The sequence below is a fragment of the Centruroides vittatus genome, unplaced genomic scaffold (assembly GCF_030686945.1).
Source record: "Centruroides vittatus isolate TY-2023 unplaced genomic scaffold, ASM3068694v2 scaffold_435, whole genome shotgun sequence".
Classification (NCBI taxonomy): domain Eukaryota; kingdom Metazoa; phylum Arthropoda; class Arachnida; order Scorpiones; family Buthidae; genus Centruroides; species Centruroides vittatus.
Window position 1 is genome coordinate 5,461,215 of NW_027122708.1, and position 14,904 is coordinate 5,476,118.

The window sequence follows — 14,904 nt, forward strand, 5'->3', positions numbered from 1 at the left end:
CAATTATAAAATGATGGTAAGATTACTATCATTTTATAATGTATATTGCAATTAAGTTCAAAATAATCTAAAGATAAGAAAAAAGATGCTTGAAATGGTTGAGAAAATGTATGTAGTGAACACAAGGTTAAAAGGCTACTCATTAAAAACAATCTATAGGTTTGGATTTGGTATCATAAATTACAAAATTAACATCTACAGAACTGGACAATAATTAAACATAAACACCTTCCAAACCTTAAATCAGTCTAGCACAAGGGTATATAAGTCACTTCACAAATGTTGGTATCATATATGAAGAGGCCAAAAGACGGATTATAAAGGAAAGAAAGACAAATTCATGAAGTCAAAAAAATGTGTATGTGCTGACAAAAACTAATTTTCATAATAATTTTGCATATGTTTTGATATTTGATATTTAACTTTTTAATATAATTGTAATTTTTTAACCAGTAATAGACATTTGATTAAGTTTTTAAATTTTAATATAACATAAAAAATATTTAAAATGTAACTTGTTCAAATTATAAAACATTTCTTATAATGAAACTTTTGTTTGTAGTAAGTCCTTTTTACAATTTTATAATTAGATAGTTCAATATTTATGCATTTTTTTGTTTTCAGAAATCTTGTGTTAAAAATTTTTGTATATATGTTCTAGAGATAGAAATTAGTTGTCTTAAAAATGTTTGACTGGTTCACACTGTTATGGAATCTGTGATGTAAGCATATTGCAAAACTGACATAATTGCTATCTTGCTATCGTGATGTCAGATTGTGATAATAAAGGAAAGTGTTTACGTGTTCTGGAATAAAAGCTAGATTCAACAGCAATAAGCAGAAAAAGTAAGTATTAATGACCAATGTGGAAGTGCATTTACAATTGACATTTCATCAAACACCAAATTTAATATGGATGGCTTGTGTTGTGGCTACATGCAAAAATCCTCTTTCAGTTATATAATGCTAGTCAAATTAATGAGCAATAGTAGTTTGTCATTTGGAAAGAACATCTCTTAAATAAAGATTTAAATCTAAAATGGTGATGCATCAGCAATGAAATCTGCAGGTTTGTTTAATATAAACTAATACATAGTCCATTCTTTCTGAATTTGCACTACATGGAAACATCATTCAGCAGCATACTACGTTAATGAAAATGATAGTCATTCCTGTGTCAATAAAGTTTTACAGATTCTAGTAGAATATGTAAAATATTTATTTTAAATAATTTATTGACAAAAAATAGCAAAAAACCTGTTTTTAGTTCTAATTTTAACTGCTATACTTTGGCTGATTGTTGTCTTAATTAACTGATTAAGAAGTTAACTTTCAACTTTTTGTCAGCATGTTCTTAGCATAAATTGCAAACTAATTTTCACTTATTTAGTAATTAACTAAAACTGTTTTACTAATTTGATGATAAAGAAAATTTTCTCATTAATAATGCATTTAAAAAAAAATTAAATATGGACAAATTTTTCATTTATTATGACTAAATAAATGAGAAAATTTTCAGAAATCTTGTATTAATAGATACCTCTATTTTTTTATGTCACAAAGGGGTCTTTTTTTTTTCCAAACCATCATGGGTTCAGCTAAGCCATATTGGGGGGCAGAGATGGATCTAAACTTATTTGGGAAAGGCCACTTGTAAAATTTCTTGGGTTATTTGTCTTCATTTGATCCTGATTTCCAGAGTAGTAGACTGATGTCTTAGCTGCCTTGGTCATCCAGCCATCAATGAGTTCTATTAATTTCACTAAGTCAATGAAAACATTTTGAAAATCATTAATTTTGAGTAAACATTGTTGAAGGATTTACAGAATTTCTTTAAAAAATGTCTTGTTTCAATTATTATTATTATTACACTGATTTTAAGACCTTATTAAATTATTTTTAGTTTTACTTAAGTGTTTATTATGCCAATCAAATATCTTATTTTTAAATTTCAGCACTTTGAGCATTTTTCTTTTAGTGAAAAGTTTATTTATTGGAATGAAACAAAAATTTTGAATAATTAATTTCAATTGATTTGAGAAAACTGGTTTTCTCATTTATATTCATAAAAATAGGCAGAAAGAATGTTACATATATCAAAGGTAGGCTGAACAGATAAATAAAATGAAAAAGCAGTAGAATTGATTGTTGATTTAGCAACATCTTTGCGATCTTTTGATAGTGGCCAAAGCATTTGATAATATCTGAATAAATTGTGTGTCCTCTTTGTTTCTGACATCTAAAAAATTATTTTTATTGTATTATTATTATTATGTTGGTTTAGTGAGTTATACTCGGTTGACACCTGTTGCTGTGTACTATGCTGGACCAGAGTCAAGACATAGCAAACAACACAAGACTTAAATAAGTTTGTCAGTGTGTGTGTGTATCTGTCTGTATTCAGAAATTTCCTAACAATATGACATGTTTATTATCATTATTAATTAAATAATTTTTAAAAGTATTAAAAGTATTTTTCTATTATATATTAAAATATATAATAAAAAAAACAATTTTTTAAAATTTTCCACATATCTTGAAATGTAAAATTAGTTAAAAAATATAATACTCTTATAAATAACAATTTACACATGAAAAATAACATTCATCACTATATGGATATGACTTCACTTGTGACAGTAAAGTTGTGTGCTGTTTATGAAAATTAGTGATAGATCCCAAGAGGTATTTACTAATTTATTCTAAGTAGCTAAAAAAATGATATTAATAGATATACCTTATTTTTTACAGGTATACCTTGCTTAATGCAGGGTTTGATTAACACACAGAATTAATTGAGGCAATCCCTTTATATACACCAGCAATTCCTAACCAGTGGTCCGCGGACCACTGGGCAAGAGCTAAAATATAGTCCATGAAAGATTTAAAACTTTTATTCATTTTAAATTATTATTCCCACATTGATACAAACTGAATTTAATTTTTACTAAAAATGTTATGTTTTCTATTATAATAGTACTGTTAAAGCATGTTACTCTTGAGTTTAACAATTACTTATGTTAAAAATTTTGATTAAAGTTTAGTTTTAGATTGACACAGTTTATTTTTCTTAAACCTTGTGGTCCCTGCTAACAACAATGAAATCAAAGTGGTCCCTGGTCAAAAAGAGGTTGGGAACTGCTGATATACGCATACGTACATACATGAAAGACATCGATTGTACATGAAGTGTTTAGCTGGCAGAAAAGAGGGTAGGGAAAGGAGGAAGGAGGGAGAGGAGATAGACAGTAGAGAAAGGTGGATCCTTCTGAACAGTGTATGTATGACTACTGTACCCTCTATGTTTGATCTTGGCATGCAGTTTTTAGGCTGCAAGGCTGTAGACCCCGAAGAGTCTAAAAGAGAACCTGAGTGTAGCAAACACCAATAATTCAGTGCCTGTCACGAATAGCTAAGTGTAGAAGTTAGTGACAAGTGGCTGTTAGTAGGAAGACTTATATCTACTTAATACTAATAAAACTGAACATGAGCACAAATCTTAATACTACTTAACAGCTAGACAGACAGCGTCAAAAACAAACGAACACGACAAACTAGATGAGATGAACAGACTGACAGAGACAAACAACGAGCAAGACCCATATATTTTTTAAATATTTTTTTTAAATGTTAACTTACTCATTAACTAAACTAACCTACCAGCTTTTTACTTTTTTGGGTTAGGGGTCTCAAAATATGGAGACTTGCAAAACACTCGGTGGATCAAATTTGACACAATTCCAATGCTTTCCCTTGTTATGTATATGTTGCATCTGAATTGTTAATTTAGCCGCTTTACAAAGCACCTAACTGTTTGATTAAATAGCACTATTTTGTAATAAAGCTGATGTTCAACCATTTTACAAAGAGGCTAAACCAAATCCCACTGGATTGAATGACATTTCACATTTGAATTGAAATTACAGCTGCTGAAATGTTAAAAAGCTTAAAAATAAGAGTGCCTGTGTTGTACTGTTGCTATTGTTTTTATTTCATGTCTGTATATCAGTTATTGCTTGCTAACAAAAATGTATAGACTGTGCAGATTGTCATATTTTATGTAAAATATATGCATGTTATGTATATTATAATGTGATTTAATATACTTAAAAGTAAACAGTAATATATTTTCAATAAAAAAAATAGAATGTATGTTTTGTGGCAATTATTTATGTCTTACTTAGCAGCTTTTAAGATTTGTAACTCTAATTACATGATAGGAAGAATTTTAAAACTAAAAATTTTCATTATGAACATAAATACAACAATAGCTATAGGTATGAAAATACTGCTGGATTTTATTCTGGATTATTTTTTACTTAGAGGTAATAAATTCAGTATGTAATTTAATTTAAATATTTATAAGTTATTATCTATCAATACAACATATTGCATATTAAATTAATTAAACTCTAGCCTAAAAATAATTAGAAAAATCTGACAGTATTTGATTCTTTGATTCCTGTATGTATAGATTTTTTTCTTATGATTTAAAGAAAAATTATGAAAAACATTAATAACTATATTTAATGTAAAATGAAATATAGCAGAAAATATAGGGAAAAAGCATAAATTGTAACTATGTTCTTCACAAATTACTGGGGTAATTAATTAAATACAAATGAAACCTTTTATCCAGTAACAGCACTTTAATGAAAACTCAAACATTTTTGGCCTTCACCAAGGCCTGCCTCAGGCTTTTTAACAAAACTGAATTTCCAAAGTCGAAAGTCGGAATGATGATGTTCGAAAATCGCTTTTTTAAAATTTCGAATATATAAATTTTTATATATTAAAATATTCAAATCTTTCTGTACAAATGCATTTCTTAACTATACTTATCATAGAATTTGATCGTCAGTAGGTGTTGAAATTATCATATTGGATAAGAAATCTTATATCCATGGAAAATATGAAGTTGAATTGAAAATAAATGTTTTTATAACTTAAAAATAAAACTTTAACTGACTAATGATACTATTTTATATATATTAGTGATCAAAATTAGCAGGCCCAAATCATAAAGTTAAAATATATTATGAAAAGTTCACTTATTGTAATTAGAATCCAAACAAACACATCTGATATGTAAAAAATTTCACCAAGTAAAAAACTTATGACAATTTAGACAACAGTCAAAATTTTTTTAGAAGTTTTCCTTTGGTAAAGATAAGCTTTCCCTTGGAAGTGAAATGTAGAAAAGAATAATAAAGGTAGAAATCTTGTGGGTAGCACTTTGAAGTGCCAAACTTATTTTTATCAAAGGAAAACTCCTAAAGAAATTTTGACTGTCATCTAAATTGTCATAAGTTTTTACTTTGCAAAACTTTTTTTACATCTCAGATGTTTTTGTTTGGATACCAATTGTTTTTTGTTTAATAATTGTATCATTACATCAAGACATAAGATGATGACTAGGGTTTCCCATTTCCCAGTCTTTTGCTTGTCCCAGGATTTTGAGAAAAAGTGAACTGTTTCCTGGGATAGAATTAATTATTTTTAAGATATACAAAATATCTTGAAATCAAATGATATAATTATTTTTCATTTTTTAAAATAATTTAATATGCTCTGCAACTTCTAAAATCATAATAATGCTGTGTAAGATATATATTAAAAATTACCTTTGAATTATGTAGAAATTTTCACAAATAGAAAAAATTTATTAAAGTTTGCTGGAAACTGCATACAACAACAACAACAAAATGCTTTGAATTGAGTTCAAAATTAAAAAAAAAAAAACAACTTAGATCAAACTTCTAACTTAAAATGTAATTTTCATATTACATTTTATATTAATTTAATTACAATAATATTTTGTATTAAGATTTTAAAAAGCAAAGATGGTCAATATTCCAATCACGCAATCTGATTCTTATTTAACTAATGAAAACTCCTGCTACCAAGAATACGCTCTCTGATTCAATTGATGTGAGTGGAATTGTGTTTAATGCATTTAAGAGAAGACAGATGTTATGTGTTTTTTCACCTGTAGCCTGGAAGATTTCTAGTTTATTTTCGAGATTGTAGTACTTTTTTTTCTCTCTAGTATTCTTGATTTGTCTACCTCAGCTGCTTTAATAGAAACATCAAGCTTATAGCCTAATAATTTGCAGTTCGTTTGTCTTTAATAATCAGGTTTATGAAGAAAAACTTCATACTTGCAGATTTCGTACTTGTTTGGATCCTTGCCCAATTTGCACAACCTGGCATTACGCAGTTATTGAAGCTACTGAGCATGGTTAAAAATTAAGACAGCATAAGCACAACTATTCCATATATTACAGGTTCTGACAAGTAAAGAATTTTCAGAGTCCTGCCACAAATAGGCTACATATTGATTATTGACCATTTGTGACATGCCATAATGAGCAAAAATTTAAAGTAATAAGTAGGTTTAAAATTAATAAATACAAATTATTCTGACAGTTTGAGTTAATTATACTTTCTATTTGCAAACTTTCCTCAACCTTAACACAAAATACAGAAAAAAGTGAACTTTAAGAAATTTGCAGGATTTCTGGTTATTTCCTGGGTTAAAAAAAAAAAACAACTGGGATCCCGTTTGAGATACCCTAACAATGACATACAATTCGGATGGTGCTTGGCAACTGCCAACTGAACATATCAATGACCAAATGCTTTAAATTTTCATTTTGGGGCACTAATTGACACTTTAGATACACCATTTAGAAAAATCTGTATAAAAAGTTTAAATTGGCATATATTTTAGCTTTTGTTATTCTGAGTAACATTTTGAATAAAATTCATTTGTTTCAATGCAGTTTTACCTTTATAAGCATAAAAATAAGCCATAAAATTGAATTAACTCTATGGGGAAATCCCTATAAACTTTGACTGATTGACTCAGAAGTTTTGCAAACACCTCACTGATAATGAGAAAGGCTTAAGTTTAAAATTTGAGCATTCTAGACCCAGTAGTTTTTTTCTCTACAAGCATCTGCAGTGCTGGATGAAGAAGAAAATACAGCTTTTTTTGGTGATTTTTGCACTTTTCAATTGTTTATATTTTGGCAACTGCTTTATAGAAAGTCTTGAAATTTTGAACTCTACCTAAAAATACAATTTTCTTTCAAATGAGATATTTGGAATCACTTCAGGTGTTTGGGGGTGGAGAAATCAACCCTCGAAAGTCAGTAATTCTGATTCCTGTATATATAGTCAATCAGTTACTTTTTTACTTGGTGGGGAATCATTACTGTGACTCCTGATTTGATTAATGTTATTTGTATTAGACTTTTTAAGCTCTTTTTGTGCTTTCAGTCTCAACCTATGTCTGATAATATGCAATTGTTATTAATTATTGCTATCAGTCTTAACCAGTTTTAAAACATAAATTGCTTTTGATATCATGGATAAAATATCAAGGGTGGCAAACTTACAATTAAAATTTAAAGGAATAGAAGAAATGCTTCGAAATAAAAATGGGTATCTTCATAATTTGTTCTTTTAACACAATTTCAGCCTTGTTACAACACTGAAAAATTTGGTGACAAAGTGTTTGAGAATTAAATAGAAAAAAGTTATGTCACATGAAATGGAACTTTGAATTGTGAAAATACAGATATGTTGGTAGTTAGTTTCTATTGATTGTGTTGAAACAATAAATGTAATCACAAAGGCAAATCAGAAAAAGAGTTGATCCCCAGATGAGCCCTGTAAAATGTTGACAACAGTTTGAGAATCCAATTGAAATCAGAGGTGATACAACTATTCACAATCAAGGGTTTGTGGGTTGTATCTGAAGGGAGGATCTTTGAGAAGTCAAATGAAGAGGTAGGATGAGTGTGTTGCATCCAAGCTTCCAAAAGATTCATGTCTATCCTAGTTGCTCCCCATGAACTAACTCAGAGTTAAGTTCAAGTGAGCAAGATGAGTTCCATCCTTACTAATTAGATCAAGTCCTCTCATCATCCACTGAGTCATCTTTTGATGGGGAAAAATCCTAGTTTGAATCATTAGAGGAAAGTGGGTAAAAGTTACTTCTACTTCATAATTTCAATGTTCTTCCAATCTTACTGAATGTGCAACCAGAATGCTGCTTTTGAGACCACTGAAGGACTCTGATATTTATCAACTGCTCGTCTATCTTCAGAACTTTACACACATTTTCTATCTCTCTCACTTGATGTGAGAAAGAGAGTGTACTTTTAGATGCTATGCACTGGCAGGACAGGTGATGTAAGAAAAATACATATAATTCTTTGGTGTTAAATGATTGCCAAATTATATTGGGCTATATTACTACTACTATTATTATTAATTAAATACTAAGTAATCTGGCACTAATTAAATTAATATTTTTAATTATAACTATTAAATTTAGCAAGAGATGGTGTCTAATGCTTGTCTCTAGTGCCTAATAATAATTATAGTAATATAGCCTGATATAATTTGGCACTCGTTTGACTTTAATATACAACTATTGGGGTTTGGATGTTTAAATTCTTTGGTAATAAAAATTGTAACTCAGAAAAATTTGAAGACTAGCCTCCTACCTCCTTCCACACTTACTTATGAAAGAATAGTTAAAACCCAAATATACGACTTGAGTTTGTCAGTTCTCCAGAGAAAAAAAAAGATACCTTGACATTGTACAATTTTTTTTTTCCCGGAAGTTATTGTACAATTATTTTTCCAGTGAGGGACTCCAAAATATCAGTCATACAGTCAAAGATCACCTCTATTGTCTTATTTTGTTGTTCCAGAGGTATGTGAAATGGATAAATTACAAAGATGCTGTTGTTTATTGTATAGTTTTTCTTCCATTTCTGTGAATTTTAATTGTATTAATTATTATTTGCTTGCAATACAATAGTTTAAATTGCTGACATTAAACTAGTTGTTAGTGGTAATAGTCAAACAATATTAAATGAATATCATGTTAATTATAATTTTTTTAATAATTATTTTAGCATAGTTGGTTTTGTTACTCAATAAAATTAATATTTACTCTATTTTTTAGTCTACAGTAATTTACTTATACACTTAATATTATCAATTTGTAATCATCAGTATAGGTGAGTCCAAAAGTGATTTTAATAAGTGGAGTCTACTGTATATATGTATACATGTGACATTGTTGATGCAGTTTTTTGCATCAAAATTTATAATGTTATATAATTAGTTTATTTAACCAACTTTGACATCTATATGTAATATAGATATGCTTTGTATGTGCTTTGTATTTATTTTTTTATTATAATTATATAATTGAAATTAAATATCATTTGAATTTAAAGTGAATTAGAATTTGGAATATATTTGATAGCTAACTCTTATCACTAGAATTTGAAAATGATAAACTTTCACAATAAATTTTGTAAATATATTTTAAGGATGGTATTTAAAATTTTTTAGAGATGTTTAATTAAAAAATTTGATATCTTAACTATCATGACAGATGAGTGGAATTTAATTTGTTTGTTAACCTCTTAACAGTGAGGGACGATTATAATCGTCCAAGGCGATCATGTGGCAGTGGTGAGGGACGACTATACTCGCTAAATTCTTTTGGGAGTATCGCCAAAAACTAGCCAAAAACTACCGCGAAAAAAAAATTCACATAAAAAATGAATTATGTAACAATAAAAAAAGACTTTTCTTTACTAGACAGAACTGTTTACAAAATCTTTTTCCGAAATGGTAATGAGAAAAAACGCTTGAAAATATACTTTAAAAATTTCCCACATTTCTTCTCCACAACTAAGTGGGAGCCACACACCTGACTGTTCCACTGTTGAAAGGTTAATAGGTGATAAGATTTGATATGAAATATGCTAATAGAGTTTTGTCATTTATATTGTAACGAACATGTTAGTTTATGAGAAGCATTATAAAAGTTTTTCTTTAGATGTTGAGAGAGAAAATATATTCCTAAAATTTGTTTAAAAAGTTCAGGATTTCTTTGGATTAGATTCTGTTGTTGTTGTTATTTATAGTATTAAAATTAATCAAAAATTGATCTGTATATTTTAATGTAAATGATTTATTGAACCTAATTTTCTAAATATCATTTAGTGTAAAATCTATGGTATAAATTAAATAAAGAAAAAATTTGGTTTGGGTAATAACTAAATTTGGCTAGTCAAATGAAAGTATTTTAATAGTCTGGCATTGCATGTTTAAATATGTGAAAAAATCAGGGCAAGAAATCTTTTATAGTGCTCCTGATAGTTTAACACTATTGTAAAATTCTAGAAATTTTTTATGTATAGTTTTTTTCTTTTTTTGTATAGTCAACACGTTTGAAACTACTGGTAAGAAGTCAAGCAGTTCAAGATGATACTTCTCCTCCACCTGAATTGGACAATGTTGTTGCTAATAGTAATATGCTCTCTGTTAATAATAATCCATTATATCCACAGGTCAGTTGAACTTTCAGAGTATTCTGAATGTTATGGACATGAAATTTAAAATTTTTATTTGTGCTGGCAAAGTTATTTTAATTTTGGTCCTTGTTGTGTGAAATTTTGTTGTAATCTATATTATTGGAAATGTTTGATATTACTAAGGCCCTATACAGTTAAAACTGCCATTTCATGTGCATATTTATGACACAAAAAACACCAAAATATGCACTTAAATATTCTCTACATTCAGTTACATATCATTTATTAAACATTTATTTATGTAATAAGTATATTATTTATAGTAGGAAAACCTAAACATTACAAAATACAATGGAATGTTTTGATGAATTTTTTCAGTGAAGGACAATCTGATTTAAAAATATTTTTGTATGTTGAAAATGATCTATCTACATCACAGGATGTAATTGGGGCCTACACAAGAGATGCTATTTCTCATAGATTTAAATCAAAAGTTTTATTGGATATTTCTTCATCCAAAATTGCATCACAAATTCTCACTAACCTGTTGAAACAGAATTCGACAAACTTCCAGCGTTTGTCGAAACTAACATCATCTAATGTTTTTGACCTACTCCAAAGGTCTTCATCAGAATATGGAATATTAGAATGTTTTAATTTTTTTGTTTTGAATCAAATGAATGTTTTAATTTTTGCTGTCATGTGTATTACAGAATTCCTTGATGTGTTGTCAAAGCATGTTTGCCATGCTTTCCAAGATTGTTTTTGTTTTTTTTTTTTTTTTTGTTATTAATGCAAATCCCTTCCTTGTTTGCCTTGAAAATTTCAAGTGCCTCCATCTCTCTGATATGCTTCTCACATACGATGTGTTTAACATGTTCTTTTGATGCATATAGTGAGAGGGCTGTGGTGATTTTTCCTTGCTGAATGTTGAATTTGTGCTCCTTAATTAGCTGATGTTTCGGTTGATCAGTGTTTGGATAATTGATGCTCTACTGTATATTTATTTTGTTTGTGCAAAATAAAAAAGTAATTTCAGATGATACGATTATTTTTCAAAAATGTGTAACTTTCATTAAGCTTAACATCGACAAAAATTTGACATGGTGTGACATGCAACGAAGAAAAATTTCAACATGGGATAGGTTAAGATGCTTGGATAACGATCATTTGGTGGAGCTGATGTAGATCAGATCCCTGTCTGACCTGTGTCCCGAAGGGAAATGGCTTATATTCCAGGAGGCTTTTTTCTTATTTAATGGGTCCTTTGCATTATTAAGTAAATTGAAAATGGTCAAACTTCTTTTGTATGCGATGCTGTGTCCCTTGATACCTGCTATCTGGTTATATATAGGAGTTAAAATACGTTTATACCATACTATTAAGTGATCTTTTTTCTCTTTCTCTTTTGTTTGGGTTGTATTACCTTGTTTGTGACCTGTAGTCACAAGCTTATTATTAATATTGTCAATGATACTCTTCAGAAACTCATGCTGTGTAGCTATGCACTTAATACAGTATATCTCATGTTGCATAGTATGTGCACTCTTGACAAGTGCCATGAATGCTGCAATTTTATATTGGTACAGGTCATGGAAGTCGGCTGGAATGTAAATTGGCTCGAATTCAGGTTTGTGGTAGATATTAGTTAGAATGTTGCCTCCTTCCAAGTGTATGCATAGATCTAGGAAATGTATCTCCTTTTCACTTGTCTGGTCAAGTTGTAACGTGAGCCCATAAGGATTATCATTCATGTGTTGTACAAACTCCTCTACCTGTGATTTGTTCTTCCATGTAATGAGTATATCATCGACGTATCTCTTTTTATAGTGTGATGTTTGGAAGAAAAGAAGGAATGACATCCTATTCAAGTTGGAATATAATGAAGTCACATAGATCTTCTGAGATTGGGCTCCCCATGGGAACACCTCTCTGTAAATGTTAGAAGAAAACTGGAAGAAAGATGAGGTGATCAAGGATGAGCACTTGGGCATGGGGAGCACATTTGCCCACTATATTTATTAAAAAATTTCTTAGAGCACAAAAGCATTGTTGTAATTTTATGGAGGGTTATAACAATTTAAAATCCATAACTGTTATGTATCTCCCATTAGAAGTATGTCCCAGAACTTTTACAAGTTCCTCAGAGTTGGCAATGTTAAAGCAGTATCCTTCTAAGTGTGGAGATATTAAGTTATGGAATTTCCTCTCTAAGATACAAGTGGGCAATCTAGCCTTATCAACTACCAGTCTCAGTTTTTGATCTGTCTTGTGGGTCTTGGCAAAGCCGAAGAGCTTAGGGATATTGCCTACTTTTATCTTAAACCCCAGGGTTACTGGCATGCTGGTTAAACTGCAAATAAAAAATAAATTAATCAGATCTAACAAAACTAGTTGTTAAATAAATGTTAAAGAAAACATTCTTTTGAGTACAATAAAATAATTACTATGTAATTTGACTGACTTCAGGAAGAGTTTTTGTTTACAAGGCAATAAAATAATTAGTGACTTATTGACATTAGTTGTAGTAGTACAGTAGTTAGTCAGTGTGGGTTGCATTGACAATCCATCCTGATCTTAAAGATAACACTTTCTTCTCAAATTTCACACAGGGAATGTTAACTAGTGAGATAATTTACAGCAAAATGTGTTTATTTTTGCATTTTTGGATCAAATTACAATAAATCAAACATAAAAAAAGTACTTCCAGCATTCCATGAGTATTTTACATCATTAGAAAGACAAAATGAAGAAATTAAACATGTAATTGTAGTTTTTGATTAATGGGCTGACAGTTTTAGTTTTAGAATAAAACTTGTTCATTTTTTTTCATACACTTTCTAAAGTGGGATGTATAACCTCACTTAAACTGGAGTGCCAGTATTCCTCTGGGATAAACCAGCAGGCTGGTTTTTATCATATGGAAATATCTGATTTCATGGTCTCCCCAGATAGACTGACATGTTGGACAATCAGTGAAAATATTATAATTATCCCATTTAGCTATAAAATTTATTGTATAATATTTATTCATTTCACAATGGTTGAATGATTGGTTATTTCTATGAAATAGTATAGGGCAAATATGTATTTTTGATGAGACTATGTCTCATCTCTAAAATTGCACTGCTGTCAATGGTTGCACACCTTAGAGGTATGAAGGAATATGTCAGGAGTTGCAATTTGACATAGAGTATTTGGTGCCCAAATCATGCACACATAAAATAAACCAGACTTGTAGGTAGTCAGGGGACCGAGAACTGGGTCAAAAGAAAATATGAAATGCTGAGACTGTTTCTACAAACAGGTGCGAATGTGAGATTTGTGCATGTGTTGCTCACACTCTCTGAGACATAATCTTGTCCCAAAAATGGCTTTGCCGTTTTACTTGTTAGTACTACTTCTGTGCCTTCAATGGCACTATCAAGCATGCCAAATCCTACAAGTGGTTTCTTCAATGGATAATCACAAATTTATTTCTTCAGTGTTCATTCTGATTGTATTGGTGGTTTCATTGTATGATTCAATGACAGTTCTTTCAAAGAGTTGATTTGTCTGGTACTTTTTCATTTGTATATTTCTTAAGGAAATTCTTAAACACATTGTTGGTGAGTTTGTTTAATGAAATGTCTGCAGCACTCATTGCTTTTGCATAAGTTGTAACAAAACTGACTTACTCTGATTATCTGATTTGCTTAAATGTTAAAACAGACATTGTTTTTGTCTTCCATTGGACTATACAAGGGCAGCTTTATGCGATATGTTGAAGCACTTGTGTCCTCCTTTCACATGCAATAACTTTGTTGCATGGTCAGCAGAGAAAACAGAACTATCAGATGAAAAAAATGTCTCCTCTTCTAAACTCTTCAACACACGTAAACACTGCATTTAGAACTATACGATTATTTTCTTCTAGGTATGTATAAACTTCTGAAAACTGTAGACAATTAAATCAGGGATACTTTATGAAATCAATTCATTATGAACATGTCACACTCAATTCTATTTGAAGGAAGTAATTTCTAAAAAATTCTTGGAAAAAAATAAAAGAGCATGGACTGTGAGTAATGCAGCAATGCAATAGTTAGTCTAGAAAATTCTTGAAAACAAGAAAATATGCCTTAATATGCTGAAAATTGAAAACATGCTTTTACATTTGAAATATGCATTTATAGAAATATTAAGTATTGAAACTCCCAAATTTTCGGTTATAGAACCTTCAGATTTTCATTTTTATACTTACTTTAAGGGATATTGTCCAAAACTTAAATATGTATTTGCATAAAAATCCGAGTCGTAGGTATTAATTTGTAATTATTAAATGATTTAGAATTACAAATATAAATATTTAGTACCTAATTAAAAATTTTGTCTAAACTTGCATATGCATGCACAAAACAAATACATATAATCTCAAACAACAGTCATAACAAAAAGTTTATGGAATAAAGTATTTTCATAAAATTTTTGAACAGTAAATACTATAATTTATTGTCATTATGAATATAATATTACAATAAGTTAAACTATTTTTAAAATTTACAAAATTTAA

At 29.3% G+C, this 14,904-nt stretch overlaps 1 protein-coding gene across 3 annotated transcripts in view; it reads left to right on the forward strand.

The window, feature by feature from the left end:
* The window catches only part of LOC136989038 (cAMP-regulated phosphoprotein 21-like), a 108,727-nt gene that overhangs the window by 23,812 nt on the left and 70,011 nt on the right, over positions 1 to 14,904 (forward strand). For 2 of the 3 annotated variants that reach the window (XM_067287093.1, XM_067287094.1), the window contains exon 4: positions 10,260 to 10,388. The exons of the other annotated variant lie outside the window; for it this stretch is intronic. In XM_067287093.1, the coding sequence (XP_067143194.1) occupies positions 10,260 to 10,388 (129 nt within the window). The remainder of the gene's footprint in view (positions 1 to 10,259; positions 10,389 to 14,904) is intronic. 3 annotated transcript variants of the gene reach the window in all.